The sequence below is a fragment of the Lissotriton helveticus genome, chromosome 3_1 (genome assembly GCF_964261635.1).
Source record: "Lissotriton helveticus chromosome 3_1, aLisHel1.1, whole genome shotgun sequence".
Taxonomy (NCBI): Eukaryota; Metazoa; Chordata; class Amphibia; order Caudata; family Salamandridae; genus Lissotriton; species Lissotriton helveticus.
This window is the reverse complement of record NC_136061.1, coordinates 2084755984-2084778643: the sequence shown is the minus strand read 5'-3', so window position 1 is coordinate 2084778643 and position 22660 is coordinate 2084755984. Positions and strand designations below refer to the sequence as shown.

Below are 22660 nucleotides of genomic sequence, written 5' to 3'. Positions count from 1 at the left end.
GTGCAGAAAAGCATAAAGTGCAATAAAGATTTGTTGTCCCGACACAGGGGCATGGACGTAAGTTGCTATCCGGTGCGTTTGCCCCAACAGAAAACCACAACAGACGCCACACAGTAACTATCCTAAATCTAAAAAGCTGGGCCCTCCCCATCATGAGAGCTCCAAGGTTAGATAGAATGTCATGTCTCCAGTGGCGGCTCCTCTATGGGGGCGTTTGTGCGCCGCCCCCCTGCTTTCTCGCCCTGCGAGAAGGCAGAAACAAATGGTAGTTATTGCCGTAATAACTGCCATTTGTTTCTGCCTTCTCGTACGGCGAGAAAGCAGAAGTTCCTGGTTGGGGCTGGGCGGAGTTGCTCGAGGTCAGGGGGGAGTGGCTTGCCCATTGTTCTTCATACTGACTGCTTGGGCAGCGTGAGGCTGCCAAAATAGACAGCATTAATAACAGTAGGAAAGCCGCTCCCCCCTGCCCTCAAGCAACTCCGCCCACTTTCCCTGTCCCTGTGCAGCATACAGAGAGAAAATGACACGGGTGTGGCAGCGGCCGCACCAATCAACAATGCAGCGGGGAAGGGAGGCTGCCTGGCGCCATCCCGATGACGTGCACAGTGCTTCAGGAATTCGTAACTAGGACTCGGCAGTCTCGGCAGTGACGGTAAGTTTATTTTATTTTATATATATTTTCATTTAACCCCTCCCGCCTCCCCACCATCCCTTCCGCAGCGCGACCCCCCCCGTCCGTAATGCCGGCCGCGACTGCTTTGTACTGATAGTAACCTTGCGCTGTACTGCTTTAAATTCGGAAATACTACTTTGTGTGCGCTATTTCTGCAGCCTCCATGCCTTTGTTTTACCGAAAGTAGTCAGCCAGCAGTCCGGCACGCACTTTCTGTTTCCCTGGCTTCACTTGGAGTTGGTTCACGGTTTCTGCAGCTTCAATCATGGATGGTCTTAAAAAGGTGTTTGAATTCGTCATTGAGAGAAAAAACGCAATTGCTTATGGCATCATGGGGCTGATGACGATGGGGGGCCAACAGATGTTTTCTCTAGTTGCCTTTAAATGTCCGTGTAGCCACCAGAATCTCACCTACGGAGCGGTATTTCTTTTCGTCCCTGCCCTCGTGCTGCTCATCGCGGGGTACTTCCTGAACAGCAAAACTTGGAAACTCTTTAGAGGCTGCTGTCTGAATCCGTCGAAAATATTCCCCAGGGGCAACCGCTGCCGGGGCCTTAATGTTTTTTGTCAGATTACGCCAACAGCATTGTTTGCACCGGTGATTTGCCTTGCCATGGCGCTGCTCAATGCGACGTGTTATGAGTGCGCCATGAGTGGCTGTCAGGTGGCGAGCTACGTGGACAGCATGTGTGCAGGGAAGTCGGGGAAGTGCCCGGATGAACTCCACAGAGTGGTGTGCGGGAAAACAACCATGCCCGGGTCTGAAACAGAAGACATTCTGCTGATACTGCAAGCCCAGTCTCAGGTACATAAGACTGCAGCAGCACCTTTATTTACCAAGATGGGCCAGTGCTTGATTAGCAAAGGTTCTTTTGAAAAAACACGTGGCCTTCCCATTTGTGTGTATTGTGATGCAGTGTGTCGTGATTGGCAAAACGAGATCAACCAAACACCCTGGTGAATGGGAAATCAATGCAGAGTCGGACTTGCCCATAGGCCAGTCTGGCAGTGCCTGAAGGGGTCTTGTAAATTAGTGTGTGGGCCTATTTTAGGGTCTGGCAGGCGGGTTTTACCATTAATATCTCTGATATTACCACAAATATTGGCTGCAGCAAGCTCAGATGTGTGCATTCTCCCATACCTTGGTAAATACGTATACAGTGTGTCTTTGGAAGTTCAAAACTGCTCCAATTTGCTAATGTGGGCAACTTTTTAGCTATCTGGCTCCCTAATGGGTCCCACTTTTATTGTGGTGCCTGTAGTTTTATGCCACCTTGGGGCACCAGGCCACAATGAGATAGCACAGGGGTGGGGACGCGCTGCTTGCAGCAATCAGGCTCACACTGTGGTCACCGTCGGAAGTGACGTGCCCGAGCGCACGCCTTCCCTTTATTGCCTCCCCGCAGGCCACGCCTGGCCTGCGGATGTAGGGGTGCATGTGTGGGCAGACTAGAGTGCTAACCGCACTACATCCCTATCCAACTTTACAAACTTTTATATTTGCATCAAACATTCTCGAAGTAAGATAACCAAGTCTCTCATAACTCCAAGCAAAACAAAATGCTGTACTTGCGTGTCCTTTGCTGATGGATTCAGGGGCTTAGCTGACAGGCATAGTCTCTTAGCTTCTGACTTGGGGGTGGATTGGGCCGTAGGTTGTATTGCAGGTTCTGACTTCGCTCAGGTTCCCGATGGTGTGGGGTGTTCCTGGTGGGGGTTTGCGACGTTTGAAATCCGTCTTCTGACTCTGGCGGACCTCCTTGTGTCCCTATCGGTGAGTTGCTTCCATCCTCTTGGGTCAGAGCCTCAGGCACTGTCTCCGCGCTTTCCAGCACTTCCGAACTGTTGGTTATCCCCGGGGTTACAGCTTTAAACCACGAGGTGTTCCTCGACACTTCTTCTCCCTCCTTGCGTGCGGTCACCATGGTTCCCTTTGTGGCCGTCACAATCCACGGCCCCGGTTCATAGGGCGTCTGGAACTTGCCTCCAGGACGCCGGTTCCGTATGACCACGTGATCTCCCTGGTGCAGCCGTCGCGTGGTCGCCCTCCGGCGCTGGCTTGTTCTCTGATTATTCTGCCGTCTCCGCTCCTGGGTCCCCTCCGTGTCACTCGGGAGTGGTGTTGCCCCCGGGGCAGTGGGGAGGAGATCTCTGCGGTGTCCGTGGAACATGAGTGCCCAGGGGCTTCTCTGTGTAGTGCAGTGAGGAGTCCCTCTATATTCTCGTAGGAACTCATGTAGTCTCTGTTCAGGGTCCGCCTGTTCTACCATTGCTATGCAGAATGTCTTGTTTAGGGTTCGCATGAACCTTTCGGCCTCCCCATTTGCTTGTGGCCATTGTGGTGTAATGCGTCGGTGCTTGATGCCTCTGGCCTTTAAGAAAGTGGCGAATTCCACTCCCTGGAACGGTGGTCCGTTGTCGCTTTTCAGTTCCTGGGGGTAGCCAAACATGGAGAACATTTTCTCTAAGGCGGGTCCTACGTGTGAGAAAGCTGTGGAGTCGATCTTTTCAACCAACGGGTACTTTGAGTACGAGTCAATAGCCACCAGCGTGTGTCCCTCTCCCGGGAAACTTCCAAAATCCACACTTATTTTGGTCCATGGCGTTGTGCAGGCCTCCTCCGTGATGATTGGGGCCGGCCTCTCTGGAGCACTGGTCAACTGGCAAGATAGACAGTTTTTCACGTAGTCCTCGACCATGGTCTCCAGCTCGGGAAACCACACCTTCTCCCGCATGCGTGCTTTCATCTTTGTGGTGCCTTGGTGGCCGCCGTAGGCCAGCTGGGTGGCTCGATTCCGAAGACGTTGCGGTATCACCAGTCGTGTTCCCCTCATCAGCACGCCATCATCTGTGGCACTGAGTTCATGACGGACGTGCCAGAATTTCGTGAGGGTCTCCTTGTCCATTGCCGTCCAGGTGTCGGGAGGATGTAGGTAGTTGGTCCATGTGCCTTCCTGAATGGCCTGTATTGATCGCATGTACGGGTTGTCATCAGCGGCCGCTTCTTTGATCTCGTCGATGGTCATACACAGAGGGCATGATGTGAGTGCTACCCACCGGGCATACTCCTCACAGTCATCATCGGAGGAGGGCAGTTCCTGGGGAGATGGATGGCGTGACAGGTAATCCGCCGGGTTCTTGGCTCCTGGTCGGTAGACCACCTCCCTCCCGTACGACTGTAGTTGGATCACCCACCTTTCGATGCGTGGTGGTGGGTGTGGCGCGGTGCCCCTGAAAAGATGTACCAGGGGTTGGTGGTCCGTAACCATGGTAAACGGGTGGCCTTGGAGATAAAGGTGAAAATGGCTGCAGGCCCATTTGATCGCCAGGGCTTCTCGCTCTATTTGGGCGTACCTGGTCTCGGTGGGGGTCAGGGCCTTGCTGGCAAACGCTAGGGCTGTCCATTGTCCGGGCTCGTGCTCTTGGGTCAGGACTGCTCCCAGGCCTACCGGGCTGGCGTCGACGATGACCTCGGTGCGCTTCCCGGGATCGAAGTAGGACAATGTCGCGTTTTCCAACAAGGCATCCTTGATGCTCCGGAATGCTTCCTCTTCTTTGGTGCCCCACTGCCATGCGGCGTCTGATTTTGTGAGAGTTCGTAATGGCTCGCTCTTGGTGGCTAGGCCCGGTATGAACCGGCCGCAGTACGTGGCCATCCCAAGGAAACTCCTCACCTCCGTTGGCGATCTGGGTGCTGGTGCGTCCTTGATGTACTTGGATTTTCTCGGGTCGACCTGAATCCCCTCCTGATTGAATATGTAGCCAAAGAATTCAATCGATGATTGGAAGAATTTACATTTGTCCTTGTGGAGTGTCGCTCCATGTTCACTCAGTCTTTTCAGGACGTTCCGCAGGTGTTTATAATGATCAGATGCAGTGGACGAGTGTATTAGGATGTCATCGCTGACGTTGATGACTCCTGGCAGTCCTGATAGGAGCTCTCTAATGGTGTTTTGGAACACCTCGGCTGCCGATGATATGCCGAAGTTGAGGCGTTTGTATCGTAGTAGGCCGAGGTGGGTACTGAATGTGGTAATGAATCGGCTCTCCTCCGCAAGGGGTAGCTGGTGATATCCTGCGTTGAGCTCAATTTTAGAGAACCATTTGGATCCATTCACGTCGGCCACTATGTCGTCCATGGTAGGCGTCAGGTGCCTCTCCCTTTGGATAGCTGTGTTGGGTAGCCGCATATCGATGCATAGCCGAATTTCGCCCGGCTGCTTGGGTTTTTCGACTATCACCATGGGCGACACCCAGGGGGTGGGTCCCGTCACTTTCTCAATTACCCCAAGATTCTCCAACTTCTCCAGTTCTTTCTCCACTAGAGGTCGGAGGTGGAATGGTATCCAGCGGTGACGCAAAGCCGTGGGGGGGACTGATTTATCGATGTGGAGTTTAATGGGGTCGCATTTGATGCATCCTAGTCCCCTGAACAGCTCAGGGAACCGCTCCAACAACTCGTCCACTTGGTGGGCTCGGATCCGGTTGGCGAAAGCTATCAGTTTTAGATCCTCTGCCGTGTGACTACTCAGGAGAGTATCAGCCTCCCGGTTGATGATGTGAATGGTTGCTGTTATCTCCTCCTCATCTGCCCGAACCGGTATCACGATCTTCCCCTTGAGGGGTAGAGGCGTATCCGCGCCATATGCGAAGATCCTCGTTTTGGACGGTAGGACCTCTGGGCGGGGACGTAACTTGTTGAATTGCTGGAGTCCCATCACATTCACGGTGGCCCCCGTGTCGATGATCGCCTTCACCTCGTTCTGTCCCATTTGCACCACACATGTGGGCTGCGGCCGCCGTCGCTGCTTGAGTTCCCGGGCAAACGAGACGACATACGCCTCCTCGTCTTCCGAATCCGAGTCGTCGCAGACCGTGGGCAGGTGTTTTCCTGACCTCTCTGGGCCCGGGTCAGCTGTGTCTAGTGACAGTTGGCGGACCGCTTTGGTGGGAGTCCACGACTTCTTGGGGTTCCTGGACTGGTTCTTCCTGCGGCAGACAGCTGCAAAGTGGTTCGAGATCCCACAGTTCCCACACGTCTGTCCCTGGGCCGGGCAGTCCTTGGCTGCGTGTGGTTCATGGCCGCAGTATCCGCAACGGGCTTGAGGTGATTTCTTCCTAAATCCCTTCGGCGCCTGACCACGTGTTCGAGGCCGCACCGCATCCGCACGTTCTGTCTTGATATTTTCCACTTTGATCGGGGTCTTATGTAGGGCCTGTTCCATGGCCGCCGCTCTGGCATCTGAAAGCTCGTGGGATCTGGCCAAGATGAGGATATTCTCCAGGGTTATTCCAGGTTTTCGGAGAATCTGGCCCCTCAGTGTCTTATCCCTGCATCCCTGAATCAGTTGCCTCCTAATGGCTCTGGGTTGATCCTCGTCGGTGGAACTGGCCAGTTCCCTGACTCGCGTGTGGAATTGGTCCATGGTTTCTCCGTCTCGTTGACGTGCCTGTCCCAGCTTGAAGACCTCGAAATCCACATTAAGTTGGGGATCAAAGTGTCCGTTGAGGGCGGCGACTGCGTCTGCGTAGCTAGCCGCCGCGCCCGAGTTGGGGAGATGTTTGAAGAGCTTGAAGATCTCGTCCCCTGCGTAGTGGAGTAGTAAGGATCTTTTGACTGCATCATCCGTCTCACGTGTAACTATAAAGTAGTTCTCAAGTCTTTCCAGCCAGATTTTCCATCGAGGCGATGCCGTGGACGGGTCACTCGCCTCACTGAATGGCGGGAGAACCCCGGTCGCGGCGTGCTGGAAAGGGATGGTAATAACGGGCGCTGCCGCGGCTTCATACCCCATGACGTCGAATCCCGGCTAGGGTGGGGCGTTACTGGGTTTGGACAGTCTCTTCGGTGTTGCGTCGCACCTACAGGTACCTGAGCGATGATCCGCGCCGTCCGCTCACCATGCGTCTCAGCGTCTCCCTGCGTCACGTGTGCCGCTTCTGGCGGGACGTTGGAGGGTCAGGGACCAGTCAGGGCGAACCTCCTCGGCCTTCGGGTGATGGCAGCAGGCCTTCCAGGCGACGTCACACTCCCCCCGGGGCACAGCACACCCAAAACGCGTTGCACGCGAGATGCGTGAGGTCCAGCAAGGTGTTTCCCGCTCTCACGCGAGATGCGTGAGGTTTGGTAGGGCGCCGGCACCGCGGACCACGCGAGATGCGTGAGGTCCGGCAAGGCGTCGCAAACCTCGGAGCGGGACGCCGCGGGAGGCAGCCGGAGGCTCGCGCCCCCACCGGGGCAGCCAGGGAGGTCGATGGTGTGCCCCAATGGGCAAAGCAAATGCAGCAGCAGGGCGCACCGGAGGAGGTGGGCTCACATGGCTCGAGCCAGTCAGCGGACACGCGGTCACCACCGCGGGGGGGGCGGATCGCTCCACGCAGGAAGCAGGTGCACGGGCGAGGGTTGGGCCCCCTCCGCTCGTCGCCAGTGTAGTTTTATGCCACCTTGGGGCACCAGGCCACAATGAGATAGCACAGGGGTGGGGGCGCGCTGCTTGCAGCAATCAGGCTCACACTGTGGTCACCGTCTGAAGTGACGTGCCCGAGCACACGCCTTCCCTTTATTGCCTCCCCGCAGGCCACGCCTGGCCTGCGGATGTAGGGGTGCATGTGTGGGCAGACTAGAGTGCTAACCGCACTACAGTGCCCAGGCCTATTTTAAGTCCCTATCTGGCCCTGAATGAATGGCATACTGGCTGAATAAACCTTCCATGTAAACAACTATAGCTAGAGATTAAATAAATATTATTAATGCGGCAAGAAAACATGCTTCATGTTGTGTGTGCTTTGTAAATGGTTACTTTTATGATTGAACTAGTCTTTTTTGGTTCCCAAATCTGCTTATGCTTCTCCCTCCCTCAATAGTTACCGTCCTTTTGAGCTGGGGCCCGGATCTCGTCATGCGCAGAAGAGGAAGGCTCTAGCATTTTGTATTTGCAGGACTCGAAGTCCTCTAATGACAAGGTCATGTAATAAAAGTTTTTGGGGTCGAGCTCGCTCGCTAAATTGCGTTGCTGTGACTTTTATGCCTCACCTCTTTGAAATGTCACCAGCCGCGAATGCATGTCTCCTGCGGCAAGTGTGATGAAGTAGCTGCGTGCATATTGCTTGTTTAAAACCTCCTCCAGTCCGCGGGACAAATTTAATTTTGCAGGACATAAATTGTCCTGAACAGTAAACAGCTCAGGGAGTCCAATGTCAGTGAAGCACTTTCTAACATAATTGAACCAGGGGATGGAAAGACCATTGTCCAGACTGAGCCAATCTAAAATAACTTCTCTGTTGAAGCTCGCTTCAGTGTTTGACCATACGCTTACCCAGAGCAAGAGAGGTGCCAATTTAATTCTGTCAGAGCCATATTCTAGATTGAGTTCAGAGTGTAAAACAAAGTGGGGGCTAACCTTAGGATTCTGTTTTCCTCCACCTGGATGGGGGAGGCATTATGGTACTCCTGATTTCCCGCTCCGTAAGTAGCAGTAGGGACACACTGAAGAGTTAAGATCTTGATGTAGGGGCAAATAGTGCCGCTACCTTCCCTCCGAATAAAGGGGCATATTATCAAGAACGGCGTTAAAATTATCGCCGCTTTGGCGGCAGGAAACTGCTGCTAAAGTGGCAATAATGGGCTTGATAATATGCCCTTGAGAATTCCAATACAAGCCCATGTTCACACCAGAACATGGGCTTCTATGGGAATTCACAAGGGCATATTATCAAGCCCATTATCGCCACTTTAGCGACAGTTTCCTGCCGCTAAAGCGGCGATAATTTTAACGCAGTTACTTGATAATATGCCCCAAAGTTGAATAGGGACTCCACCCCACTGCTCACTTTCATGCGTGCTGACTTCACTCGGGATTACCAGGTATTGGAGGCATTAAAAGTGACGCCAAAATAACAACAATTCTGTACAGAACATAAGTCAAGTCAAGTCAAGTCAGAATTTGTATAGCGCACTACATACCCATAGGGTCTCAAGGCGCTTGAGGAAGGGGGGGGGAGGTTTACTTATCGAATATCCATGTTTTAAGTTGTTTTCTGAAAGCTAGGTGGTTTTGAGTAAGACGGAGGTGGATGGGAAGGGAATTCCAGGTCTTGGCCGCTAAGTAGGAGAAGGATCTTCCTCCCATGGTGGCTTTGCGGATGCGCGGAACAGCAGCGAGGGCTTGGTTGGACGAACGCAGCTGGCGGGTGGGGGTGTAAAAGGAAAGGCGCGTGTTGAGACAATCAGGTCCAAGTTCGTATAGGGCTTTGTGTGCGTGGGTGAGGAGACGGAACGTTATTCTCTTGTTGACGGGGAGCCAGTGAAGGTCTTTCAGGTGAGCAGAAATGTGGTCTGTGCGGGGGATGTCTAGTATGAGTCTGGCTGAAGCATTTTGGATGCGTTGTAGTTTTTTCTGTAGTTTCGTAAAGGGTGTTTCCGTAGTCCAGACGGCTTGTAACCAGTGCGTGGGTGACCGTTTTTCTTGTTTCGGTGGGGATCCAGCGAAATGTTTTTTTGAGCATGCGTAGAATGTTGAAGCATGAAGAAGAGACGGCGTTGACTTGTCTGGTCATCGAGAGTGAGGAGTCCAGGATGATGCCTAGGTTCCGTGCGTGGTCCGTCGGTATGGGGGCTTTTCCTAGGGCCGTTGGCCACCAAGAGTCGTCCCAGGCGGAAGGGGATGAGCCAAGGATGAGGACTTCCGTTTTGTCCGAGTTCAGTTTTAGACGGCTGTGCTTCATCCACTCGGCTACTTCTTTCATCCCTTCGTGTAGGTTGTTTTTGGCGATGGTTGGGTCTTTGGTGAGTGAAAGGATCAGCTGAGTGTCATCAGCGTAGGAGATGATGTTGAGGTTGTGTTGACTTGCGATGGTTGCGAGGGGGCTCATGTAGACGTTGAAGAGGGTGGGGCTGAGTGATGATCCTTGCGGGACGCCGCAGATGACTTCGGAGGCCTCTGACTTAAAAGGGGGGAGGCGGACTCTCTGAGTTCTTCCAGCGAGGAATGAAATGATCCAGTCCAATGCTTTTCCTTGAATTCCGATGTTTCTGAGGCGTTGTATAAGGGTGCTATGGCAGACTGTGTCGAAGGCCGCGGAGAGGTCAAGGAGGATAAGGGCGACTGTGTCTCCGTTGTCCAGTAGTGTTCGAATGTCGTCTGTTGCTGCGATGAGGGCGGTCTCGGTGCTGTGCTTGGCTCGGAAGCCAGACTGTGAGGAGTTGAGTGATTTGTTAGATTCGAGGAAGGTGGCGAGCTGATTGTTAATGGCTTTCTCAATGACTTTGGCAGGGAATGGGAGGAGCGAGATGGGGCGGTAGTTTTTGAGTTCGTTGGGGTCAGCTGTGGGTTTCTTCAGAAGGGCGCTGAGTTCGGCGTGTTTCCAGCTATCTGGGAATGTGGTGGAGTTAAGGGAGTAGTTGATGACATCTCGCAGATGGGGCGCGATAATGGAGTCTGCTTTGTTGAAGATGTGATGGGGACATGGGTCTGTAGGGGATCCTGAGTGGATGGAGTTCATCAGGCGAATGGTCTCTTCTGTGGTGATTGGGTTCCATTCGAGAAGGATATTCGGAGGGGGTAACGGTTCGGAGGTGAGTGGGGTGGATTGGTTTACAGGTGTGTTATCAAAGCTGTTATGGATGTCGGCGATTTTGTTATGAAAGAATGAGGCAAGGGAGTCGCAGAGGGCTTGAGAGGGGGTGATGTCGTTAGAGCTGGCGGTGGGGTTGGTGAATTCTTTGATGATGTTGAAAAGTTCCTTGCTGTTGTGGGCGTTGTTGTCTAGTCGGTCTTTGAGTGCTGATTTCTTGGCTGTCCGTATTAGTTGGTGGGGTTTGCGGGTGGCGTTTTTGAAGGCGGCTTGGGTGATAGTGTTTGGGTCTGTTTTCCAAGTTTTCTCAATGGAACGACAGAGCTTCTTGGATTTCTTAAGTTCGTCGTTGAACCAGGGGGCGTTCTTGCTACCTTGCTTGGTTTGATGTTTTTTCAGGGGTGCTAATTTGTCGGCGGTTTGGGTTAACCAATGTGTGAGGTTGATGGCGGCTTGGTTAGGGTTCGTTGAATAGGCAGGGGGTTTTTGAAGAAGCGATGTGGAGATCTGGTCGATGGTTATTTTGTTCCAATTTCTTCGCAGAGTTGGTTGAGGGTGGTTGTGGGTCGAGGTCTTATTGTAAGTAAAGTGGATGCAGCTGTGGTCCGTCCAGTGGAGGGGTGTGGTATGAGTGAAGGAGATATGCTTGCTGGAAGTGAAGATAGGGTCGAGTGTGTGTCCTGCATAGTGTGTGGGGGTGTTAACAAGTTGTTTGAGTCCGAGATTGGCGAGATTGTCCAGGAGGGTGGTGGTGTTACTGTCGTTGCTCTTTTCCAGATGGAAATTGAGGTCTCCCAGTAGAATGTAGTCTTCTGAGGGGAGGGCGTGTGGGGTGATAAAGTCAGTGATGTCTTCGCTGAATTTAGTACGGGGTCCTGGTGGCCTGTAGAGGAGGGTGCCCCTAAGTGTTGTCTTGGGGTCGGTGTGGATCTGGAAGTGAAGGTGTTCGGCGGTAGCGAGGTTGTCATCTGAGCTGGTTGAGACGCAGATGGTGTTCTTGTGGACGATGGCGATGCCTCCTCCAGTTTGGATGGGGCGGTCCTTACGGATGATCTTGTAGCCGTCCGGGATGGCTATGGTGATGTCTGGAGCTGAAGAGGCATTCATCCAGGTTTCTGTTAGGAAGGCGATGTCCGGAGAAATGGTGTTGAGTAGATTCCAAAGGTCGATGGCGTGTTTGTGAACCGAGCGGGTGTTGAGAAGGATGCATTTGAGGTGGTTGGTGTTGGCTCTCTGGTTATTGTTTGTGGATTTGGTTTGGGACTTGACGCAGGTAAATTTGCAGGAGTGGCAGGTGAAGGGTCCATGAGTGTGTCCTGGTGCTGCTTGGGTGCAGTTAGTGAGTCGGCCGGGGTTGAGTGCAAAGAGGGAGGAGGCGTCGTATGTAATGCGGGGAGGATGGGTGAAGCGGGGACCAGGGGGTCTGGCTCTGGGCACGGTCCAGGCGCGGACGGGCGTAGACGGGCTTACCTTTGGCGCGCCTTTGGCGCGACCGTTGCGCGTGAACGCTGCGCGAGAATGCATCTGACATATGTGGTAGGGGAGGGGGAGGGGCGAGGGAGGAGCAGCTGGGAGGCGGGAGCGGGGCGGAGATCAGGGCAGGGAGGCACAAACAACAACAAGAAGAAGACACAAAATGGCAGTCAGCCCAGAAGCGAAATCTGGTTGGGAAACACTGTGAGCATCCAAACGCGATCTCAAAGTTAGTGGAACCGGCGCAAGGCACAATGAGGCACAAAAATCCAATACACAGGCAGCACAATTCTTCAGAGCGTTGCAGCGCGTTTAGGCAGACTCGCGCCGCGATATTATGCTAATGAGCGCTCGAGCGCTCGTGAAATTGGCAGAGCAGCGCAAAGCAATAGAGCAGTTAATCAAGGCGTTCTGACTCGGTCTGGCACAACGGGCAATGCAATATAAATCGATGCAGGCAATAATCAGGCAGGCTGTGGGCACTACGATACCAAACAGTATTGCAGGTCAGGAGTAGCGTGGAGGAGCGACCGCATCCGATGGAATCAGGACGGTCACCATAAGGAGTGACATATTTCTCCTTTGTCTGCAGGCCATTATTTGAGACTCCCATAGCTGGGCACCATGTTTAAATTGCCCATAAAAGAGACAAAGGTTTTTACCAAAATGCTGAGGGCACTGGGCAACCAAGTTCATAAAACTGCATCGTTGGTGTATAGAAATGCCAGAGCAAGTGTGTTATTAATTTTTGGTACCTCCTTGGTAGATGAAGGCAACTGGGTGCTTAATTCATTTATATAAACAATAAAAAGCAGAGGTGCCAAAACCATGACCAGGGACCCCCAGAGCGCAGGGTTATATTTAAGTAAGTCCATTGGGATCCCATCGCATCTGCTAACAATAAACAATTTTCTAATAAAATGATAGCTAATTAAGCTGTTATGGCTAAGAATATTATCATAGGCATCATTCACCATCAAGGCAATCAAAGGCAAAGCAGCACGCTAGAGCCTTTGAAATTAGGTGCAAATCGTGGAGAATGCTATACCTGGGGCCTCATTTATGAGGCCGTGCGTCACTTTCACGCCGCCGGTGCGTCACTTTTTGTGACGCACCAACAGCGTAAAAAATGTGCCTTGTTGCACCATATTTACAAAGTGACGCATCTAGGTAGATGCGTCACTTTGTAAACCCCTGCGCTACATTATACCTGCGCCAGGTATAATATATGCAGGGGTGCGTTCTGACGCAAGAAAATGTCCTAGAAGTGACGCAGTGAAATCTGCAAGATTTCACTGCGCCACTTCTAGGATGCAAATGCGTCAATTTCTTACGCCTGCCTCACAGCACACTCCAGCAATGCGTCACTTTTGCGCCATACAAATACGTCAGAAATATTGACCTATCTGTAACTACTTGCGCAATGATGCGTCATACTGTAAATATGACGCATCATTGGTGTCACAAGGAGGGCGCAATGAAAAGTGACGCATCGATGTTTTCACGCAGCGATGCGTTACTTTTCATAAATGAGGCCCCTGGATTCCAGGAAAGTCCTTCAATACTACTTACACTTTACCATGCCAAAACATACAACAAGCATTTACAATGCAATAGGGCTCGCAGCATTAAAGTTTGAGTTATTGGCATTGTGTATGACAATGCGTTGCATAAAATGTTTAGCAAACTTTGAATTGGTGAGCAGTGAGTGTGTGTGCAAGAGTATGCTGTTCTTGAAAGCAGTGTGGTAGAGAGTGCAGGAATTTGGGTGACCTGAGCAATGTGGATGATGCACCTCACGCACGGGGCTGATACAGTTATTATTCATACAGCTCTGATGATGTGCACTCACTACTCTGCACTCACTACTCTGCACTCAAAACTCTGCACTCTGCACTCACTACTCTGCACTCTGCACTCACTACTCTGCACTCACTACTCTGCACTCACTACTCTGCACTCACTACTCACTACTCTGCACTCACTACTCTGCACTCACTACTCTGCACTCACTACTCTGCACTCACTACTCACTACTCTGCACTCACTACTCACTACTCTGCACTCACTACTCACTACTCTGCACTCACTACTCTGCACTCACTAATCTGCACTCACTACTCTGCACTCACTACTCTGCACTCACTACTCACTACTCTGCACTCACTACTCTGCACTCACTACTCACTACTCACTACTCTGCACTCACTACTCTGCACTCACTACTCTGCACTCACTACTCACTACTCTGCACTCACTACTCTGCACTCACTCCTCACTACTCTGCACTTACTACTCTGCACTCACTACTCACTACTCTGCACTCACTACTCACTACTCAGCACTCACTACTCACTACTCTGCACTCACTACTCACTGCTCTGCACTCACTACTCACTGCTCTGCACTCACTGCTCTGCACTCACTACGATGGTGGAGGCGACCACCTTACTGGAAGAAATTGTTAAACACTAATAACGGAGGAGTTGGTGCAACAAAAAGAAGTCCCATCTGCCGTAGTGTCTAAAAGTATATCCAACAGCAAATTGGCGGGAAATGGAGCAATGATGCTATAGCAAATATGTGTGCCTGTGCTGCATGGCATACTCTCTATCCTCCTGTGATTAGCATCAGGAACATAAACATTTTAGTTCCCCCTGTTCTTGTGTTAGTAGCACAAATGGACTGCACGACTTGAGCGGTCTTTAGCGCCCCCTGTCGGGTGAAAGTGGCTTCACCGAGTGCTCGGCTGTGACTGAAAACATTGTGAATCCAAAACCCTGCGACCTTTCTCTGACAGACCTGCTGTAAATGTCTTGTGGTCGTTGTTTGCTGTCACCCTCCCCAGACTCCAGTCTGCACTCGCCTCAGAACGAGAGCCCCCTGGGGCACGGCGAGGCATCCCTGCGCCGCTTTAATACTTAACCTCTCTATCGGCATGGGAATCTCAGACACAAAGCACTTTCCCTCTCCCATTTCCGAAATAACAAATTTCCCCAGCATGCCGGCGCTTCTATCTATCTCTGTTGTGGTGTTTGTAAAATATACAGACCACGTAGTGCAGGGAAGAGCAAACACATCATTATGCCTTCATGACAGAAAAGCCTGCTCTGCTCGAGTGTAAACTCATTTTTCTCCAGGTGACTTCTAAGTAGCCTTGCACTATTGTGTGGGGGCTTCAATCAATAATCTTTGTCAAAACAGAATATACTGCATTGTCATTCTGTCCCTTTTAAAACAAAGCCGCGGCCTGTGAAGGAGTAATGGCCGTCTGCTTCTGCCTCCTCTTAGTATCGAACTCTTAATAACAATAATGACAAGCATTACAGTCCCCGTTCCTTCCGCGCGTTCAGCCGAGCCCTGTGAATGCAGCGAGCGCGTTCGCGTGCGCGTGCTCGTTTCGAATCGCCTCCAAGGCGATGCGCGCGGCCAGGAATGTCTCCTTGAAAGGAGACACGGCCACAATAAGTTCTCGGCGGAGACGCGCTTCCGCGCGTTCAGCCGAGCCCTAAAAACGTTCCCAAAGGTTCCAGGTGTGAAACAAGGTAATTATTTTGCTGGCAATATGCCCAAAATGAGAAGTTTTTGAATGTCATTTTTCCTGGAAATTCCCTAAATATGGGTGGGTCGATCAAAAAAGCTTGTTTGATTTTACGTCGACTGACTGAAAGAAATAAAAAAAAATAATGGCAACATGGTTGCATATACTAACATGGGAAATTACATAGTCTGAGAAAGCAGAAGATGCCCAAAACATCAACGAATAGAGGGCAGAATTGGTAAGTGTTTATCACGTTGTTCTTTTTTTCGAATTTGGAAAATGTATCAAATAAGTTTGAAATAAGTCTCGGTGGATGTTTGTAACTTTTTGCTGAATGTCGCTGCGCAAAAAGGATTCAAAAGTAAACATAGTCATGGTGCTGCTTAATTAGCTTTGTTTTTTACAGGTAAAAACTTTCCAAATGCAATGCCTGCTGGCTGTCAGAGCATAACAATGTCCTACAATTGTTCCTGTGTTCAAATACATCCATGGCTGTCATACTACCTGGTTCAGTTTACCTCTGTATCATAGTCACCCATTCCACTTTATGAACATTGCTCACCACTACTCAACTTGGCTTTCCCATGCCATGATTTAGATCATTCTTTCTTTTAGCAACACTCCCCTAGAACATGCATAGTCCTGGTGTAAAAAAACTTGACTCCATGAAAATCTTTCAAGTGTGGGGACTGATTCACAAAGGTAAACTCACACTTTTGTGTAAGTTTGCAGCAACACTCCCCTAGAACATGCATAGTCCTGGTGTAAGAAAACTTGACTCCATGAAAATCTTTCAAGTGTGGGGACTGATTCACAAAGGTAAACTCACACTTTTGTGTAAGTTTGCAGCAACACTCCCCTAGAACATGCATAGTCCTGGTGTAAGAAAACTTGACTCCATGAAAATCTTTCAAGTGTGGGGACTGATTCACAAAGGTAAACTCCCACTTTTGTGTAAGTTTGCTATTTTTTTGACTTTCACAAACTACGAGTTTAATTTTACTAAGAGACATTTTAGGACTGCAGAGGCCTTTCTAATAATCCTATATGAGGAGTTCTCTGCCCCGGCTGCGGAGTCTCCATAGTCATAAAATCACTATTAGTAAAATTAAACTCGTAGTTTTTGAATACCCGAAAAGAGTAAACTTACACAACAGTGTAAGTTTACCTTTGTGAATCAAGCCCGTTCATTTTTATTGAATGCCGTCTTGCTTCTCAAGGCTGCTTTAAGGTAATTTTGAGAACGTAGGACGTCGTGAACTGCAGAGAATTTGATAACACCCATAACGTTAAACCAAAACACAATAGCCTCTATCATACATAGCAACGCCCTTATGATACAACATGATATCACCTATGAAGTACCTGTAGTGTCCTAGCCTGAACACGGTCTAGTGTTCAGAGTGTCTGTAATACACTTTACACCCACCCACCACAGACGTCATGGTGTCACATGACGCTGGCAATAAAAGGGGCCGAGCGCACGTGCTCGGGGCCATTCCCACTACCCTCATCTGGTGTCTGTGTCAGGTCATTGCTGCGCCTAACATGCGGGCCTAGGGCCCTCCACCTCTAACTCTACAATGGCGACGAGGCCGGTAGTGCAGCCCATGCGTGCCACTACCCACTGCTAAATCTACAAGAAATAGGGGAAGAGAGCTGCCCGCCTAGAGGGCATCCCCGGTGGCGAGGCGCAGCGCGCCGAGAAGCCGGTGGGCACGTCGGCGCCCCACAGCAAGCCGACCGGAGCCCACCCGCGTCGACCGCCACCACCGAGTGCCACCAAGCAACAGCGGACCGCCCAGTGCCCACCTGCGACGGCCGCGTGGCTGAAAAACCCCACCGGAGAGGTACACGGGCCGGGCGGAGCCCACCCGCCGCGACCGCGACGGAGCATCTGGCCCGCCGGCCGAAGGTGAGCCCCACGGGCGAAGTGCCCGCCATGAACTGTGCCCAGCAATAAGCAGCGCCAGCGGAGCCTACCCGCGGCCTGCCCGAGTCATCCCCTGCCCCCGCCGCGTGTGTGCATCGAAGCGGTGGGGCCCAGTGACTGGAGACAGCGCGAAGGAAAGTGCGGCCGGACCCGCAACTAACTGAATCAACGAGGGGGAGGGAGCGGAGTAGCTAACCGCCTCCCGACCCCCCTCGCAATGTGATCCGGGCCAGCGGAGCCCACCCGTGGCCCGCCGGTAGCGACACCCCAAAGGAGGACTCTGCAGCGCCAGCGGAGCCCACCCGCGGCCTGCCGGCGGCACCCCCAGTGACGAAGAACACTGCAGAGCCAGCGGAGCCCACCCGCGGCCTGCGAGAAGCAAGGTAGGTCTCCGCCGCGCAGCGTGTGCGTGTAGAAGCTGCTGCGGCGGGAGACCGGCGAAAGTGAAGCCAGCGGACCTTGAACATCCCAAAAGACAGAGCCGGCGGAGCCCACCCGCGGCCTGCCTCGAGCGCCCCCGCCGAGGGAGGAGTGACGGGAGCGACGCGCTTCCCCGCCGTAGCACAACACCTTCACCCCCGCCCGCGTGAGTACTGCCGAGGCGGCTGCGGACGGGGAGAGGACGCAAGGGAGAAGCAAGCGTCTGCAGGCGGCCAGCGCCGCCAAGATCAGAAGGTGCCCCCCCCCCCCTCCTCGTGCGCTCCGTGTGAGGAGCAGAGTGCAGGGGAGCAGGGGTGAAGAGAGCGTCTGCACGCGGCCAGCGCCGCCGTCATCAAAGAGCCCCCCTCCTTGTGTGCTCCGTGAGGGGCAGAGTGCTAGCAAGGCGGTTAACACCGCCCAAAAGCTTACAGAAGCCCCACAGGGACACGGAAATAATGGAAGTGCCGGTGCACCCGGCAAGAACAGAGCATTAACCCCATGTGCACAGGAATGTAAGAATGCTCACCCACACGGAAAGGCTATCCTGCCTCCCAGGAACAAGGACAATCAACTCACACTAGAGCCTGTGCCTTTCCGCCCACAAAAGTAGACAAAAGCAAAGAAAAGCGACTCACCAGCTCCCAGCAGCAGCAGCTCCAGCCCCCTGTGCACTGTGACCATAGAGTGCACATCAGGGGAAGACAAGACAGGCTGCTAACAAATCCAGCAACACTGCCACCCAGTGGCCAAATGCAAAAGTGCACCTACATCCACATGAACTGAAACAAGCATTGCACAACGCAAGAAATCTCACGCAGCAAGTAAGTTCTCCACAGCGCAAGTGACAGCGAAAGCGTCTAAACTCCCGCAGCAAGAAAGCATCCAACCTCTCACTCAGCAAGTAACAGCGCAAGTGACACCCACACACACCAGCAAGGAGTCGGCGGCTGCCACTTCCAACGCGACGTGGGAAAAGGCACCAATGCCTCACAAAGCATCCAATCACTGACGTCTGGAGGAAACGACTGCCAAGCACTAGAAGAACGTCCAGGGAAACGACTGCCGCGATCAAAGGACGGAGAGAGCAGCGACGCCTTGTGGCCACAGGCGCTCACCGCAGCATCAACTACTCCCGCCAACGGTCCAAGGCATCACGTACCGGACGACAGCCAAAGCAGCAAATACCCAACGTCCTGCAACAGGCGTCCCAGAACCCTGAACAGTAAGTGCGCAAACAACGCGCCACGTGGCGACGCACAGCCACCGCAAGCAGAAAGAAGAATGCATGCAGCGCCATCGCGCAGAACAATCTTCGCGAACGATCGCCCATCAAGTGCCGACCCGCGACAGATCCATGGCGCCTCCCAGGAGCCGATCCCCAGAATGATCGCCCATCAAGTGCTGACCCACAACGGGTCCCCCAGGAACTGTTGTAGCGCAAAGTCCGACAGGACGACCGAAAGCAACCTGCCAGGCATCGGCAGAAGTGGACCACCAACCGGTCCAGGACGTTCAACCATGAACAGGTCTACAAACATGGACCCCCGAACGTCACCAACAACCATCAAGAAAAGAAAGCATCAAGAAAAGAAGGTTCGCGACACCAACTCTGGCTGCTGAGGAAGAAGGAGAAAGTGTCCCCGACGAGGACAAGACCAGGGGTGCACATGCAGAGTGCGCGCACTGCATGGAGGACCCAGGTCAGAAGAGAAGACACAAGATTGGTCCAAGTGATGTCGCGATGCAGAAGGAAGAAAAGGAGAGATCTGAGTGGCACGTTTGCCACTGCGAAAAGGAAGGAAGAAAAGGAGAGATCTGAGTGGCACGTTTGCCACCGTGAAAAGGAAGGAAGAAAAGGAGAGATCTGAGTGGCACGTTTGCCACTGCGAAAAGGAAGGAAGAAAAGGAGAGATCTGAGTGGCACGTTTGCCACCGTGAAAAGGAAGGAAGAAAAGGAGAGATCTGAGTGGCACGTTTGCCACCGTGAAAAGGAAGGAAGCATATCCATGTGGCCTGTTGCCACAATTAAGAGTAGAAGGAGAAGTCAGTGCGAAGCAACGTCCTCACAGGGAAACAACTAAGGAAAGACAGAGAGGAGTGCAGGAAGACGAAGACCGCTCACTCCCGAAGAGAAGTAAGGTGACAAGTGCCAGGACAACGGTGAGAGGAACACGAGGCCGGAAGAACACCAGTGGCAAAGAAGACCAGCTGACAGACGATGTTTCCGCACACCCAGGATCTGCGGAGAGGAGCAAGCGAGACCGTTAGTGACATCCACCTTTGGGGTCACACGGACACTGGACACATGCCAGCCGTGGTGACCCAGGGGCAGAGGCCTCCGGGACGCAGTCCCCGCGACGAGAGACGGTCCTCCGACGCCCATCCGAAAGGTCCGGGGAGGGCGAAGACATCGCAAGCAAAGACAGAAACCAACAGCTACCTTGGGACGAGGCTGCGGAATCTGAGGTGAGACACATCGTCTCTTCCATACCCCCACTGACGGCGGCGCAGGAACAACTGATGTGGACACATCCAGCCCAGCGCGAATCCGAGAAGAGGACCTCAAGGATATCCCGTGGCAGGGGAACACCGACGAGAGGGGTCATCCTAGTGAGAGGGATGCCTTGCAACGGATCTGCCTTTTGCCAAGTAGGACACGGACTACAAATAAAGCTAAGGCCAAGGCCGGAAATCGTGCATCATTCCCCGGCGAACCACAAGAACTCTAACTGCACCCGTCGCCATGGAAGTGAGCAAAAGAAGGACTGTGAGGACAATTTGGTTGCAGAGTCGTCAACAGACTGTTTCCATCGAGCGCCACAAACCGGTGCCACTGTGAACTGATGTTCCCCGCAACAGATTGAACATCATCTGTGATTCCAAGCAGCGGCGGATGGAAAGACACTGCGGAAGCTGAACACTTTACTGCATCCTGATACATGTTATTTTCCCCACAGGTTGATTTCTGAATGTGGGTCTTTGCAATTAAAAAATGGGAGGGATGTAGTGTCCTAGCCTGAACACGGTCTAGTGTTCAGAGTGTCTGTAATACACTTTACACCCACCCACCACAGACGTCATGGTGTCACATGACGCTGGCAATAAAAGGGGCCGAGCGCACGTGCTCGGGGCCATTCCCACTACCCTCATCTGGTGTCTGTGTCAGGTCATTGCTGCGCCTAACATGCGGGCCTAGGGCCCTCCACCTCTAACTCTACAGTACCGATCAATCCCATGCGGTCACTGCTAAGAATTTATGATTAAACCCTGTTATTGTTTATGTATTATCCAACTATACTTTATTTAGTCTCACAATCTCCTTTTGCTACAATGGGGTTCTGAAATTCAATTGATATTGTATCCATAATGCCCCCAAAATGTTTCCAAAGTAAATCAATAAATAAGGTTAAAACCCAACACTGCACACCTTATAGAGGCTCGAAGGCATTGAAAACATCAAACCCTAGAGACAAACAATATTGCAAGATGCAGTAGATGAGTGTGTTATTAGCTAGAAGTTTTTAAAAAATGTTTTCCAGTTAAATCATAACATCTTTTAACAGCATTGATGTGTTGTTTTCCAGTTGTATCACAAAGCATTTTCACAGGTGTATGTATATATATTTACTTCTACATGTATTTTCAGAATTAGATGATGATATTGTACGAGACATTCCTTCGAACGACAGCTTAGACCTTTAGTATAGAAGGGAATCAGTATTTCCTTGGGTTCATTATTAAAATGGAAGCTTCATCCGTTCTCTTTTTCTGCTGGTTCTAGCTGGAAACGTTTAAGAAGGACAATGAACATGTTGGGTTTGGATCCGCTGCCAGAGAGCTCGAGCAGGCGCTGGAGAAGACCAAAGCAAACATCAGATGGGTGCTGGAGAACAGGGAGCCTGTGCGGCTGTGGTTTGAAGCCCAAATTAGACATTCTTTTTGACTAACTCCTTGAAGTGTTCTCCCTAATCTCCTTGAGCGTTTTATGAATGCTGCTAACACTGAAGTTATGAGGAAAAAGACAATTTGACTGAGAGTGAGTCTTGATATTAAACGACGATCTAACAAAAACACGTAATAAATGGCCAAAATGAAGCAGTCAAACAAATCTGAGAACTTGAACTAAATGGTAACAAGGCAAAATAAAATCCTAAAAATTGAATGTCCTCCTAAAAAATCTGACAACAAACTAACCTTGTGTTCATAATATACAAATTATTTGTAATGCAAAGTAAGCAAGCATTTGGTTAATAAATATTAACAGGTGGACTGGATATATGAATTGCCAATGTGTAAGCCTTCACATGCTATATTTGGTTCTTAGTAATCCAAAGTAAAATAAAATGTTGACAAAGTTAATATCTGGTTATTTTTATTATATTATTAGAAGTGAAAATGTTTATTCATGCATTGCGAAGGTGTGGGTGTAGTTGTCTGGATGCTTGTCAATGGGATAATGAATCAATGGATGAGTGAGTGAGTGTTTAAATGAAGGAGTGACTAGTGAGTGACTACGTTCATGGATGGATGGGTGATTGGCTGCATGCATACATAGGTAAATGGTGGCTGAGCACATGAGGAGATTGCTGTATGAATGACTTAGTGAATGGTTGGACAGATGGATTAAGTTTATGGATTGATTCACCCATTGATGAGTGAGTGCATTGATTCGTGAATGGGCACTTTGAGGAGAGACAATATACTATAAGATCATGTTACTTCTTGAGTGCTAGTGACAGCTCATGAAACCTAATAGCTGTTTGTCACTAGGACACTTCCTTTCCATTGTTAGCCTGTCACTTGACAAATCAGGACACTGTTGGAGCTGTTTCATATGCACAGAACACACTTGAAAATAAATTTTTGTTCAAAGGAAAGTCCAGAACTGGAAAAGCTGTGTCCTCTGACATCGGGGTAGCTTGGCAGGACTACCCCATCACATGTATCACCCTGCATTGAACCAACAGAGAACCAACCTCAGTGTAATGGTTGCCCATTATGTAAAGTATTATTGTTGAAATGCTATTGCCTCTACAGCTATGTGCTC

The 22660-nt window shown here is 51.3% G+C and overlaps 1 protein-coding gene and 1 pseudogene across 1 annotated transcript in view; both read left to right on the top strand.

The window, feature by feature from the left end:
• Window positions 1-21972, top strand: part of LOC144824117 (aminopeptidase N-like) — a 532705-nt gene extending 510733 nt beyond the window's left edge. The window contains exon 20 of the mRNA XM_078683229.1: window positions 21395-21972. Within this exon, the coding sequence (XP_078539355.1) occupies window positions 21395-21556 (162 nt within the window). The 3' untranslated portion in view covers window positions 21557-21972. The remainder of the gene's footprint in view (window positions 1-21394) is intronic.
• On the top strand, window positions 939-1634 carry LOC144825359 (calcium homeostasis modulator protein 5 pseudogene; annotated as a pseudogene).
• Window positions 21973-22660: the final 688 nt, after the last annotated feature.